The following is a 14,521-nucleotide window of genomic DNA, read 5'->3' on the forward strand; positions in this document are numbered from 1 at the left end:
CATCACCTTGCAAAGTGGGGCTTGATGAAAGCAGCGCAGCCCTATGGCTAACGATACACATTGTGGGTGCAGGCACTGCCACATGTTCGCTCGACTCGTGGTGATGAACGATGGACAAGACCAATTCCACGTTCCCCCCACCCTCAAAAAGCACAGAGGATGTTCATTTGCTGCAGCTGAAGGAAAGAGAGAGGTGGCAGTGAGAACCCTGTCAGCAATAAGTGCCCTGGTGTGGGTGACATTGCTCCTTTCTTGTCCCTGCCACTCTTCCCAGCGTGGGTGATTGGAGGTATATGCCTGGCTGAGGCGTACAGGGAAGTCCATGTTCATACATCTGCTTCACCCTGTCATCGCTTTGGCTCAGGGAGACAAGGTTGCATTAGTTACAGCCTCCTACAAGTTTTAAGCTTCTCTTAAGAGAAGCAGGAAGTAAAACAGATTTAAAAAAAAACAAAACAAAACAAAAAAACCCCACCAAACCAGCCAAATAGAGGCTGGTGTTTTGAAATCAGAATGTTTACCATTGCACAAATTATCCAAATGTCAGAAGTGGCTGATATTTTTCAAAAAGGAGAGGCCTATGGCTTTTTGAAGCTCAAGCCCTCTTAAGATATTTTATCATGAAAATACCAAAGAGCATTAGGATAGGAAGGCTCTGTGAGAGCATAAACGGAGAACATTTGTTCTACCATTTGTTTGACCAGAAAGCTAACGAAACGGTCAAATGCAGCCATTTACTTGTTTTTCTGCTTTATGACTAAAAATTACCAATGTGGTGATTATTCCTCATTGTTAAAAAAGATTCTGTATCTCGCGTGACAAATATACACTAACATTTTAGCTTGGTACAATTTACAGTGACTGAGTTTTATGCCCGTGAAAACCTGATTTGCTGGCAGACCTTTAGCTCACCCTGTGATGGTACAGACACCCTGACCCGTAACAGAGCCTCTATAAAAGTATGTGTAATATGCACAAACGAGCATGCTGGCAATTTTTATGCATGAAGACTGAAACTGAATCTCTGGCACATCTACAACTTATTCAAGGCAACTGTTTGTTCTTGGTTTGTTCTTATCTCAAGGGAAAAAAAATGGCTAATTTTGCTCCTCTGATATCTGAATTAATGACTCATCTGCAGCACTTTGAAGGAAAGAAAATCTCTTGCATTAACACAACACACTTTGTACTTGTAAAAGAGAGGATGAAAGACACCATCTATCTCAGAGGTTAATATATTTGAGTAGAGTTGCAGGGGGCCTTGCCTAGAGGGAGGAGAGTGTTGACCATTTGATTGAATGCTTGTACAATGTGGAAATAACCATTCTGCTTGTTTAAAAGGCTCTATAACCGAATTTGATTCAATACTGTGTTTCCATGGGAATCAGATTAATTGAATTTCATGTTCTGTGTGAGCTTCATCCTGCCAGCCAATGGACAACCCCTTTGGTTAAGATTTCTACTTACCTTTTGTTTTTATTAATTAAAGGTTGGAAAAAAAATGGCAGAAAAGGAAAGCTAGAAAAAGATAAGAAATAAATTTCCTGCATTTTTGCCTTGTATGCCTTTTAGTCTGCATAAAGTGAGGGTTTCAGATATTTTTCTCTATTCCAAATTAGTTTCTGGAAAGAAAAAATCCAGCTCATTCTTTATTTGTGGAGTATTCCTCAGATGTGGTAGATCCTTTACAGTTTCTATCAGCATCAACTAGGGGATTGCACAGTTTTTCATGATGGGGTGGTTATTTGCTGCTTCATTCCACAAAGTCACATGGAAATGCCCAAAGCATTTTTATTCTGCATAGAGGAAAGACATCACAGGTAGAGAAAATCTGAGGAAGTCTCACAGGAGAAATCTATACTATAGGAAACCAAACTTACGGGGGGTCCAGAGAAGAGCTTCAAAAATGACCTCTGAATTTGGCATAAAATTTATTGCAGGTGCCACATAAAGTTGACTCTTTGGATCCCACAAACAAGGTGCATGGCAGCAATATGCCTCAGCTCCACTGCTTCATTATGTGTCAGGCTCAGCATAGTAAGCTTAAAGCTGGTTTAGATATTTTTAGGCTACATTTGTTAGACCATTTAAAATGTATAGTTGTTTAAGTTTATCCAAAAAGGAGAGCCGTTATTTGATAAAAAGTCTATAAAGACCCCTTCTAGGGGAAAAGAGCATCTGATACCATAAGTCTCTCTAATTTAGCAAACAGAAGAAATCTCATTAAGTAGAAATCTGGAATTCTAGAACAAACTGGAAAACAGGTAAGTGTAACTAATTACTGGAAGATCTCAAAAGGAAAGAGAAATTAGAGAAAAGCAGAAAGGCAAACAGGGGCTTTGTTCAAAATAGCTATTCAGGCATCAAATATGCACCTTGGCTTAAGAAACACTTCCTTCTGTACGTAAATAAAACTTTGGCCACCTCTAAAGTAGCTGTCAGTAAAGGATTGCTGCATGTTTTGACTTTGCCTGGTATCACTGGACAAAACCCCAATAAACTTATCCCAAGAAAAGAATTCAAAAGAACCATAAATTTCTGTCAAATTAACTAAATACTTAATAATAATAACAAAAAAATCACATAGGGAAGCAAGAGATAAAAAGGTTGAAAACACTGAAATTCTCATCTGAACAGTTCATATTTTAACACTTCTTTCTTCTGAAAGCTCTGACAAATTAAATAGATTAATCAAAAGGAGTAAATATCCCCCAACATAATTTTTTTTTCCTGGACTAAACAAAAATGCATTGGGTTAGCCACCAAAAATACATTGGTTTTGAGGGAAGAGTTCTTTTACCAAAAAATGCTTCTTGACCAAAACTGATGGAGCAGAACTCGCCTTGGCCTTATATCACGCATACAGATAGGGATCACAGGAGGTTCCTCCAAAATAACTTTTGCTCCCTCTGAAATAATTTATCTTCATTGAGGCTGACACAGTCCTCCCCTGCTGCCATTTATATCTCATGCACCCAGCAGGTCTTGAGAGGAGGAGTCTGCCCTCCGGCACGGCCTTTGTAGTAATAGGCATTTATTGTGGGGTCACCATTTCTTTAGCATTCATTACAGACACTGATTAAAGAGGGTGATAAAGACGTTGCTGGAGTCCAAAGCCCATCTTGGGCTGAAAAAAAATACCCAACCAAAAAAACAACCGCATGCAAAGTAGCATCTTAATGGATGCATCTATTTACTGCTGATATTTTCATACAAATGGTTTAGTGATATTAGATTCATAAGGTGTAGCAGAGGTTTTAATTTGCAGCAGTTCTGGTCTAATAGGTACAAAGGCACTGGAGGATTCTGAAATACTGAACTCAGAGGTGTTCTGACAAACCTTTGTACTCATAATAACAAGAGCTAGTGTGAGCTTATACAATTTAAAACTAATTGCCCAGCCAACATCCTCATTACCATATTGATGCAGTTCATAAATCAAAGCCCTGCCTATTCAAGCTGTTTACCAGTCTTGCATTAAGCAGCGTATTTCAACTGAGAAATGTAGCCTGTTGCCAAAACACTGCAGAAACTTTGAAAGACTGATAGGAGTGCAAACCTGGGGAGCCGAAATGCCAGAAACTGATTTAATACACATGGCACTAAAGTGCTTGTTCTTGTTTGTTTTCTGAGTATGTTCTGATTTAGCTTTGAAACTTTCCATAATAATGTACTGCGGCACAGATACAGGTCCTTACACACCAGAGAGCTGCTGGCAATTTTGATCAATTTGGCTTCCTACAGGAGCTTCTTTTCTTAACCAGGAGACTCATACAGACTGGTTGGTTTTTTTTCTTTCTTCTTTGTTTTTTCTTTCTTTTTTTCTTTTCTTTTTGTAGGTAATACAGTACTTAATGCCAGCTGAATTTAAGTGCATGCATTAAGAATGTCGGCTTTTTATACAGGCAAAGGAGAGGTTAGGATTCTTACCTAAGAATCCTAAATTAGTCACCAAAGTTAGGTGCCCGAAGTTAAATTCTTTGAGTAGCCTACTAAGTAAACTGAAGGTACAATCCGTTTGCCTGAACAAGTGCCTACCTGTGCCCTTTGAGATACCCTGCCAACCTACAATACCCACACAGGAGATATGTCAAAGGACTTGGAGGAGATTCACACCTCTCTGAGCTAGGGTTAGTCCAGGATGCCTCACAGAGCATTAGAAGCCTATGTTTAAGCAAATGAATTTTTTCCTATTTTTCCTTCAGATATGCAGTCAGCTGGTTTAGGTATCAGAAAGAGCCCAGTCCTCTAAGCAGGATTAATAAACTTGTGCAAGGTTCAGTAGCTACCACGGTCTGGCTGTCCCCAGCTCCCCGGGCTGGCTGGTTTCAGACTAGCTGAGAATTTGTACAGTTGCCTGAGCCTGTTCATACCCCAAACACCAGTGTCCCATGAGTTATTTTTCTGTTTATACATTGCTCTGAAAGCAGCAGGAGAGATTTATTTTTATTGTGGTTTCTCATGAGCTGAGCGCAGCAGATCTTGGCAGCTGCTGGGAAGCCTCTGCCCCGGTGTCAGGCTTTCACCCCTGGGGTGGGCACGGCCACAGATTGCAGGGACAGGGCTTCAAATTTATCTTGCTGGTGAGAGGGAAGCTTGAAGCAGAAGCAGGGAGCTACAGAGATACTGAAGGTTGTTGGAGGTGTTGGGGGAGCTTGGGGGGGTAGTGGTTTGGTTAAGATCATCGTTTTATCCCTGTTTAAGAGAACTCAGTTCAGGGTGAAAAAGGTGGACATTTCTAATGGAATGCAACTCTTCTCTATGAATAGAATTAACAAGAAGAGTTCAGCCTATTAAGACAAGTGCTGATCTTCAGGCATGATGCCTGTTGAAGCCTCTGTCTCTTCTGTTCTTTATGACAATTAGTAAATCAAACAAAACAATTTCTATTGACAGGAGATGAGATGTGATTTAGACATGGCTTTGTGTGATAAAGAAACTTCGATTCCTGTTTACATCTCTTCTACTGGCTGTGTGGTCACAATAGACACAAGTGTCTAATACTTTATATGCAGACAGTGGATTATAGTGATTATAAGTGAAATTAATATGAATTGACACCTTCTCATGAACGTACCCAAGGTAGTGATATGTTTTCCATTTTCAAACAAGGAAATAACTTTAAAGAATTTAATTCCTATCATTTGTAAGGAATTATGAACCATACAATAAACACAGACCTATACTAGTCTCTGCCCCTATGAAGTGCTGGAACAACTGCCTTTGTCCAGTGTCTTTGGCTGCTGGTAGGTGGCACAGGTTCAGCAGAGATTTCTGAGAGGGATGCATGCAAGTTTGGAAGCCACCCAAACTGGGCTTCATGAGCTTGAAAAAAAAAGTGAAGATGTGAATATGACCCTTAAGCCGTCCATCTTAATATAGGTATCTTCCCATACAAGAAAATTGTTTCTTCCATCCTCTTTCCTCTTGCGCAAAATGAATATTAATTTCCAACCAGTCCATTGAGCATGCCTCCAACATATGTAATGGAATTCACTTTTCAGGCTGAAGAAACAGTGGTAGTATTTAAACTGAAGGGAGAAGCTGCTTATACCGGTGTGTCTTTGCTTGCAGTAAGCCTGTTTCCTGACTTTGGACTGGCTGCTTAGATGAAGAGCTGCGATCTTACCAATGCCAAGATCCTCAACCTAAAGAAACAGACTTCTTTTTTTTTTTTCCTATGTGGTTTATCCAGTGTTATTTTAAAAATATTTATTAGGTGTTAGTTCTTTTGGGAGCCTCAGTTTATGAACAGTGTCTGTGTATGACTGGCTGCTCTTCCTGTTTCATGTTGATTGTACCGTTCATATAGAAACAAAGCCAAAGTATTCTAGGGCAGTATATAAAAAATTTCTGGTTTTCACTTAATACCACAGTTTTTAGATAAACGCACATGCAGACACACACCCCTTTCACTCCACCTTTCCTGTAAGTATTAGGATTTTCAGCAACTTCACATCAGGTTTAATTTATCAAGCAGCTCAGAGTGTAATCTTAAATCACTCAAAATGGCTCTCTTAAAGCATGTAGTCGAACAACCTCTGGACAATATCTCATCAGGAGCTTGATGCTCCATTTCATAGGTGCAAGACAAAATACATGAGGCAGAACAGGGAATACAAAAGCAATACATTGAATGTAATGCTAAAAGAAGCCTAGTGGCAGAAGGAAACCCAGATCTTACTCTTTAAAGGTACTTCAATCATGTTCTCAGAGGCATGCTGAAAGATGCCCTCAATTCCCCATTCATACCTGCTTTTCTATACCTTCTTTTGAGAGGATGTAATCAGGTATGCAGGAGGTATGAGACTTTTCAAGTGTGAAGAACCATATCTAGTCCTTCGCTTTACTGGTGCTCACACATTCCTGCCGTTTGATTTCACTCAGGATGGCAACCACACTATTCATGGGCTGCACAGAGCAGAATGATTTGCAAAGTCAAGGCCCACTTCATGTAAACTAACTAGGACTAAACATTGCCCATGGATCTAAGTTCTTAGAAATGGCTGCAGTTGTATTACAGAGGACATTTTCTCACCTTATCTGCAATTCAGCCACTGTTCCCACATGGTGGTAAAGTGACAAAGACAATGTTGTTGAGAATGCTGTTTTAGACTTGAACACAATTGAGTCAGCACACTGGCAGGGTGTTAGAGCCTTGGCTGGATTAAACTCAACCTCAGGCTCAGCTAATAGCACGAAATGTGTCAATAATTCATCCTGGAGCAGAGTCTTTCCCTCCTATATATTGCAGGTAGGTCCAGCTGTAAATAAATTGCTGACATAGCTGCGTTAGTTAAGATGGTGGTTGGAAAACAGCACATCTGTGACCAACAGTTGCACCTAGGACAGACATGAATCTAAGCGCAGTTAAATTAGCCAAGTGTCTATTTATCATTGTAGTTTATTGCATTTGAGAAGATATTTTACTTTCCTTGGCAATGTAAAATGAGCTTCTGCCACGGTGGAGGTGGGAACAGATGTGGCAAAGCTGAAGGACAGGCTTGGTCATACAGCTGTCCCAGGATAATAAACACTTTTAAGTTGAGACAAGCCTCACTAAACTGTCACATAAAGTAATTCCTCTAAAATGGTTGCCTTGAGATGTGGCTCCATTTGCTGAGTGACTCATTCATAAATATGCTAAATTCTTTGCTGACTAAAATACTGTTTAACTTCAGTGTAGGCAATCAGGTGCATGAGGTGCAAGAGAAATCAGCATCTAAGTGCCGCCTCCCTCACTCACTGAAATGAGTCAGGAGGGACGTAGATTTGGCAGCATCTATGCCAAATATCTGTGCCTGGATATTTCAAGGTGAAAAATGTAATCTACTGCTACTAGCAAGCAGGATCCATTACATGAATAGAAGGGTATTGCAGCTTTTCCATTTTTGCTGTTTACTCTAATAAAAAGCAATACAGGAAAGCGCTTCCAAAATTAAACTATAACTCAGAATCTTCTCACCCCGTATTTCCAGTGATAATTCATCCTTTTCCTTTCCAGGCTAGATTTGCAAATAACTGACTTATAATCCCACTCAGAAACTCGTATGTCCAGTAACCTACACTATAGCTACCCTTTGCAGTGCATGCAGAAGTCTGTCTGCAAGCTATGATCCTATGAATATATATAAAAGGGAAGACTTGTGAAGCTTTGGCAGCTAATGTGGGTCTTGAAGAAACACAGGCAAACAATAATTAGAATTTGCAAGTGACATGGAAAGCTAATTTTGGTATTCCTTTATAGTGGCTTTATGCTACATCAAAAGGCATTTCACAGTTCACCTTCTCACAACCTGACAGCATCCAAACTCGAGTGTGTGCAGTGGGAACCTGACTCCAGGTGCTCCAGGTGATAAAGCAAAGCACAATGTTAAGATCTGGCATAATGTGAAGAATGAGGTCACACGGTATTTTTAGAAGTGCCTGGTGTTCTTGTGAAGCATTCTCTCACTCTCTCTTTTTATTTTTTTTCCTTCCTTCTCTTTTTTTTTTTTTTTTCCTGTCTTTTTCTGTGAATAATTTGGCCACTGCTTGCAGAAGGCTGTTTTCGCCCCAGGGATTCTCACACATACTTCTGTTGACATAGTTCTTGTGCAGCAAGCAAGCTGAAATGCCTTTTGTTAAGGATCTGCTCACTTCTTTTTCTGTTCTGCCCCAACGCTTGGAGGATCTTTTGGCTACTAACTGAGTTCCTGTTGTTACGCTTATGGAAATTAACTGAATTGAAAAATATGGGGTTACCTTGCAAAAACAGGTAAAATTATCATCAGGGAAAAAAAATCCTAATCTCCTAATTTGCTCTTAGTCTATGTGTCTCCATTCTCTTAGCTTGTTTGCTTAATTTTTCAGGGGAAGATTGTTTAAGTCAATGGGAAATACTAAGCAAAGTCATTGTGAAAGGGAAACAAATGCATTAGGGGCTGAGGGGCAAAACCTTGTTATTTTAGATGAGTGGTGTACTGTTCCAGCCAGGATCAGGACTTGATTTGCTAGTTTACTATGTCAGTTTGAGTTTAAATTGAATTTAAAGTAAGCAAATTCCACACATTCACATGCTCTGTAATGCCAAAAATACATAATGGGTATTGAAATGCACTAATTTAAGCAAAGTTTGAAAAGTTTGTTTAGGTGACTTGCTGTTACAGTAACCCTATCAAATAAAGCATAATCATTTGCCCCAGAAAACAATTCTCCCTGTATTAACTCAAGAACATAGAAATGAGTCTATGTATAGTAAAGTCTCTGTAAAATCCTTCTCTTTGATGATTAAGCTTAATATGTGCCTTTTTTTTTTTTTTTTGATCTTTATGCAAAACTTGGTGAGTTTTAATATAAATTTTAGTTGTCTGGGCAAAGGGGAATCAAGCCAATAGAGTCTGTGAGTCTGCACATACACATTCGCTTGTGTCAGACCACACGGGAACTTTCCTTACATAGCATTTCACTAGCTGTATCACAAACCTGTATTATTTTATTGCTGATTTATAAGGAGCTTTCCTAAATAAATAAAATTTGGTTTGTAAGTTTTAAACTCACGTGTGTAAAAAGCTGAAGTTGCTACACCCAGATATGCATTTCACATTTTAGCTTTAAAAAATCCTATGTTGCTTTTTTTTATGCTCTTCCTTAAGTTGTTTTGGAGTCAGTTTTGGTTGGATAGTTAGCTGTGGTCCCTTTTTAGTTGGAAAAAAACACATACACACCCAACAGACTTTTATTATTCAACATCTCTAGGTACCCTAGCACCTACTAGTAGAGCTAATGCTACAGTATATATTTAGAATTGCGTATGCATATGAAAGTCATTTCCCTATTTGTAAAGCCTTGAAGACCTTTTCCAGAAAGATTATTATTTTTCAGAACTTGTAAGCGCATATATTCAGAACTGTGTTGAGAATTATATTATTTTGCAGGGCTTTTTACGACACGTGCAGATTTAGCTCTGAATGTTCAGGCCTCTCTGAGTTACACATTTTGCTATGGGCAGGATTTCCAAATCCACAGCTCTGCCAAAAACGCTCCATTTTTAGGAGCTATAAACGTCTATGTGTAACTCTTTATAAAATATGGAATTTGATATTTTGTATAAGAGTGTGGGGTTTTTTCCAGCAACTGCTAGATTGAGTAAAGAGATATGTTCCACAGGATGAATAAGAGTAAACTCACACTCTCTTTCTTACCACTTCCTCTTCAGAGATTTCTTGCCATACTTGCACAAAACCAGCCTGCTTTTGCATGCTTTCTTTGTTCCAGTCTCATCCCAGGAAAAAATAAAAAAGAGTCCAATGGAGTAAGCAAATCTAATAAACAGAAAAAACTCTTTCATGTCTTTCGCAATTCAACTGTAAAAATTACAGCTTTACACCACATCCTGAAGAAAAAAAAAAAACAAACAAACAAACAAAAAACCCCCACAAAACTAATTTGAGAGAAAGAACTTAGCAAAATTTTAAAAGAAGCTGGGTATTGATTTTAGATGCTAGGAATATTCAGAGACAAGTGAAAATACAAATTTTTGCAGGGATGATAGTTCATGTTGTAGAGTCTAAAGCATCATCCCAAAATACTAAAAATAAAAATTATGTAATTCACTTATCCCACACTTGCCTATTGCAGAATTTCTGTAACTTTTTTGCTGTATTTTGGGTTTGATAGAGCAAAGATATTCCTATGAACACAAAGGTGTGTTCCTGCAGACGTCATCGCAGCAGATCCTGCTTGGCAGGATTACCAGAAATAAAAAAGGCCCAGGGAAAATGCTAAGGATGGGTAATTTCTGCCAGAGAAGGAAGAGTGACAACAGGATGGGGTAAGGCCATGAGAGAGACTGTGAGGGAGACCAGGAGACCTGAGCAGTGCTACTCCTGGAGCTACCAATAGGTGAGGAACGGGGCAGCGACCAGCACCAACAGTTGGTGAACACAACCTGCCCTCTCACCTGAAGGCAGCAGGCTGGTGTAGGCAGCCAGGCCAAAGCTCTTCTGGCTGCCTTTTGGGAAGTCTTCTAGAACAGGCAAACCTTTTTTCTTTATATCTGCCTTTGCATGGTGGGATGATGGGTGCTAGCAGCATGACTTCTTGCAGGGTACGGAGGTGCCAGGGACTGAAAAACAAAGGCGATGGCTCACAGTGAAACACAGATAATAATATTCACCTGAAATGGCAGGAGGCTTTTTACCTGTCCCCACAATTCTCATAATTTCCTACAAATGCAGGGAATGCATTTTGTTTTTCAAAGACATTGTGCTCAATTAGTTCACATAATGTTAGGGGAAAGCAAAGGTGTCCAGCACTTGTGAAAGTGAAGACACTTCTACATAGTGGCTATGGCTGACTCGAGAGAATGAGGCCTTCAAACTTAGGTTTCTCATTCCCATGTAGACAATGCAATCTATTATTATTGTGTAACAAAGATATGGGCTGAGACTCTTCTTGCCTTTATTTGTCCCTCTGAAAGCTGGGCGACTGGTGTAAGCTTTTTGTCTAGACATACTCTGTATTTTTGGATAAGGCACTCATGCCAGGAGCGAGACTCACCCTGCATCAAAATAGGTATCTAAGATTAAGTGAGAGCATTTACCTTCTGGAAGCATTTTTCTCTCTCCACTCACTCCAGCAGGAGGTTAGACAGCTTACAATAATGTCTGATTTTTAAATGGCTAGCAATAGTGGAAAGGACTCTACCTAAGTAGCCTGTACCTGCACGCCCACACATTTCACAGCTGCAGTTCAAATGGCAAAGGTAATAGAATAAACCCGAATTTTCTCTATGTGTGTCAGTATTCCTTCTATTACCCTATGTATGTCTGTAACACTGAAATACAGACTACGAAAATCTGCCAATCTCTGGTGTGCATTGCTCAGTTTGTGGCACACGCGGCGAGAGGCACGGCTCACCCCAGCATCCGACTCCGCTCGCTTCCCACTGTGACAATCACAGCGCTGCCTCCCGACACGTCTTCCTCAGCACTGACAGGTTTGCCACACACATCAAAGGCTTAAAGCTTCCCTTTTTATTTTGAAAAGCTTCTGTTCTGCTTTGCTGTCTCACAGATGGAGTACTGAAACAATCATTAAAATAAATACTATCAATATTCAATCTGTCACAAGAAGTAAGTGACATAAATGGGTGAATGTAAGCTATTCAGTGATGCAGGATGGGTTCTTCAGCTGCTCCCTTCTTCCCATGCGTTGGAGGTGCACAGCCTGGATGTGAGCCCAGGAGTTGAGGCTGATTTAAACCAGGCATGGCCAACTCTGATGTAGTGCTGAAGCTCTCTGTTATTTTTAGCCTCCTCTTTTTTCTTTGCAGATTTATTGCAAGTGGACAGGTGCTGCACTGCATTGGCAATTCACAGAAAATTCTACCTATATTGATATATTCTTTCTTTTCTGTCAACTACTTTGGCTCCTTGCTCTTCCCCGTGACATTTTAGCAGCTTTACCAGAACACTGCATAAGTTTTCAATGATTTAACAGATAATATAGTGAACAGAGACATGTTTCAGTAACAAGCATACACCTAACCACTTTGAATGACTCTGAACCATCGTGTCAATAATCAACATAAAGTCAATATTTAAAAACCATTTCTGCAGTTGCCAGTTCTTTCCTAGTCTCTGAGGTAAACAAGCCAAGGTTCTCATGTTTTAAGTTCATTTAATCAGCATACATCAAATATTTTTAGGAGACCTATAAGTAAATTTGGTATGTGAATTTCAGGACTACTGTTGCTGATGCACTCCAATGCAAGCATGTTGCCATCATTAATTTTTTTTTTTTTTTTTTTTTTTAGGAGCACAGAGAAGCTTGCATTACAGGAGCACCAGTGTAAGCGTTTTTCATTTTTTTTTTTTTTTTTTTTTTTTTTTTTTTTTCAGGAGCAGAGAGGATTCAGATGTTTTGTATGAGAATCCAGGCATTAATCATGATTGTGTGATCATGGTTTTGGAAAAATACGAAGATACTTCCAGGCTACATATGCAGAGTTATGTTTCTTACGAAAACCAAGAATGAAGTCATTTTGATCTCTGATGGACGAAACTCATTGGAATGGAAACTAACATCTATGAAGAAGAACAGGGCTCACCTTATCTTACATCTACCGAGCGCCTGGGGACTCCAAAGGAAGCAAAGTATGAAGAATACCAAAGAAAGATAGAAAAACAGGCAAGTCCATCTGAATTTCAGAACGTTTTACTGGAACCTGAGTTGCGTTTGCTGGCTGCGTCATCCTTATTAGACCACAATGAGACATCTTTGCAACCTGGCACGGCTGCAGGGTGCGTCAGTGCCACCCATCAGCCTGAGACAAAGCACCTTTGTGAAGAATTACTCTGTTCCGCAAGGCACGAGCCAAAGGAAGATCCTTTAAACCTTCCCTTGCACACGGAATGGCCAGTCCTCACAGGAACAAATTCAGACAAGAAACCGGGAAGGAGTCATGAAGTCAGGGTCATAAAACACAAACCAAGTGCTATCGCATTTTCTGATTTTGAATTTTTATCGCATGAAGCTAATACTAAACTCTATATTTGTGAGGCAGGAGAAGCAGAAGATTTTTCATCTGAAGAGGAAGAAGCAGATGGTAGAGATGATGATGACGTGTTTACAGAACTGCCACTGCATGAGGCATTTTTCAGTGGTCTTCATAGAAGGAATGTTTCCCAAAGAAAGCAAGCTAAACATGAACTTACAAAATATCAACACATCTGTCATTTAGAGGACTGCAGTGATCATTCTGAAAAGGAATTGAAGGACCATGACAAGGAAGAAAAACACATGGAGCTGGAGGTAATACAAGCTACTCTTTTGTTCCAAGTGTTTTTTTAAATAAGTGGTGTCATTCAAGGATGGTTACAGGAGGAGTTGCACAAATTGTTATACAGGGATAATCAATGTGAATTTCGTAATTAGGACTATAAACCTACAGTAAAAGTATACTAGGTTTTTACATAAGACAAATCTAGTACTTCAGATTAGCCACACTTCGATTAGCCTCAACTCCAAATTGGTTTTCTGTTTTCCCTTGCTTTTTAAAACAGGAACATTGGCTCAGCTTCTCCTGCTCCTACAAGATCATACATCATGCCACGTACAGCATACATTCCCTGTGTCTATGGACTGTTCCAAAAGGATAGAACTCAGGTTTACTCTGAGAGCAGAGTATATTTCATTGTGCTGAAAAATGGCCTTTTCAGTGTAGTGACACAGTAGCAGTGCACCACTTAACCGAAAGCACTGCTTCTGATAAATAACAGTGTTTTCTGCGTTCTTATTTCATTAAAATAATATAGAGGACAGGTTACAATCTGGTCTATAATAAAATAATATAAACAAGTTGGGGTTTTTTTGTATCTGTACTGGTACACATTATGATGCTCTGTAGCCCAATATCCAAAATGAAAACATAAGAAGAGTTAGGACAAAATGAAAAACACTCGGTAATAAGAACCATCCAACTATAACTTCTCAAAAAAAAAAATAATAATGGTTGAGTAAATTAGCTGTAGTTTTTGGAATTGAAGGAACAGCAGCTTTCCAAGCGACTTCTCACTAGACAGGAGAATAAGCAAGGCTTTCCTCCTGCTCCCAGCTGGTGACAAACCAAATGCCTGGAGCTAAACATGTTTATCACTGGAGAAGTGCAGCTCCAGCACAAAAATATGAAGTGACTCTAAACAGTGGGCAAAACAAACCCTTAAAATTCCAACGTTCCTGAACTTGCCGCACAAAATTAATCTTAAACTGCAGGTCAGGCATACCTTTCCTTCCTCTCTTCTCCTCCTCAAGCTTTTAAAAGTTTTTTCTGTGTACATCTGCTCTATGCTTTGAAAATCAGGGTGAAGCCCTAATCTTTTACCCAGTTTTTGTTATATTTTTCTCTATCTGCAGCTCTCCTTTTACTTCTAGTGCTTATAACACAGAGTTGCTTCATTGATCTTTGATTAAATAAAAGAAAGTAGAATTTTTACTATAATGTCCATACTAACATCAAAATTATGGTATACAATGCTTA

At 39.4% G+C, this 14,521-nt stretch overlaps 1 protein-coding gene across 2 annotated transcripts in view; it reads left to right on the top strand.

Moving 5' to 3' along the window:
- The window catches only part of STARD13 (StAR related lipid transfer domain containing 13), a 314,786-nt gene that overhangs the window by 36,723 nt on the left and 263,542 nt on the right, over window positions 1-14,521 (top strand). For both annotated transcript variants that reach the window (XM_014965999.1, XM_014965998.1), the window contains exon 2: window positions 12,384-13,296. In XM_014965999.1, the coding sequence (XP_014821485.1) occupies window positions 12,556-13,296 (741 nt within the window). In that variant the 5' untranslated portion in view covers window positions 12,384-12,555. The remainder of the gene's footprint in view (window positions 1-12,383; window positions 13,297-14,521) is intronic.

Source organism: Calidris pugnax, unplaced genomic scaffold, assembly GCF_001431845.1.
Source record: "Calidris pugnax isolate Ruff unplaced genomic scaffold, ASM143184v1 scaffold20, whole genome shotgun sequence".
NCBI lineage: Eukaryota > Metazoa > Chordata > Aves > Charadriiformes > Scolopacidae > Calidris > Calidris pugnax.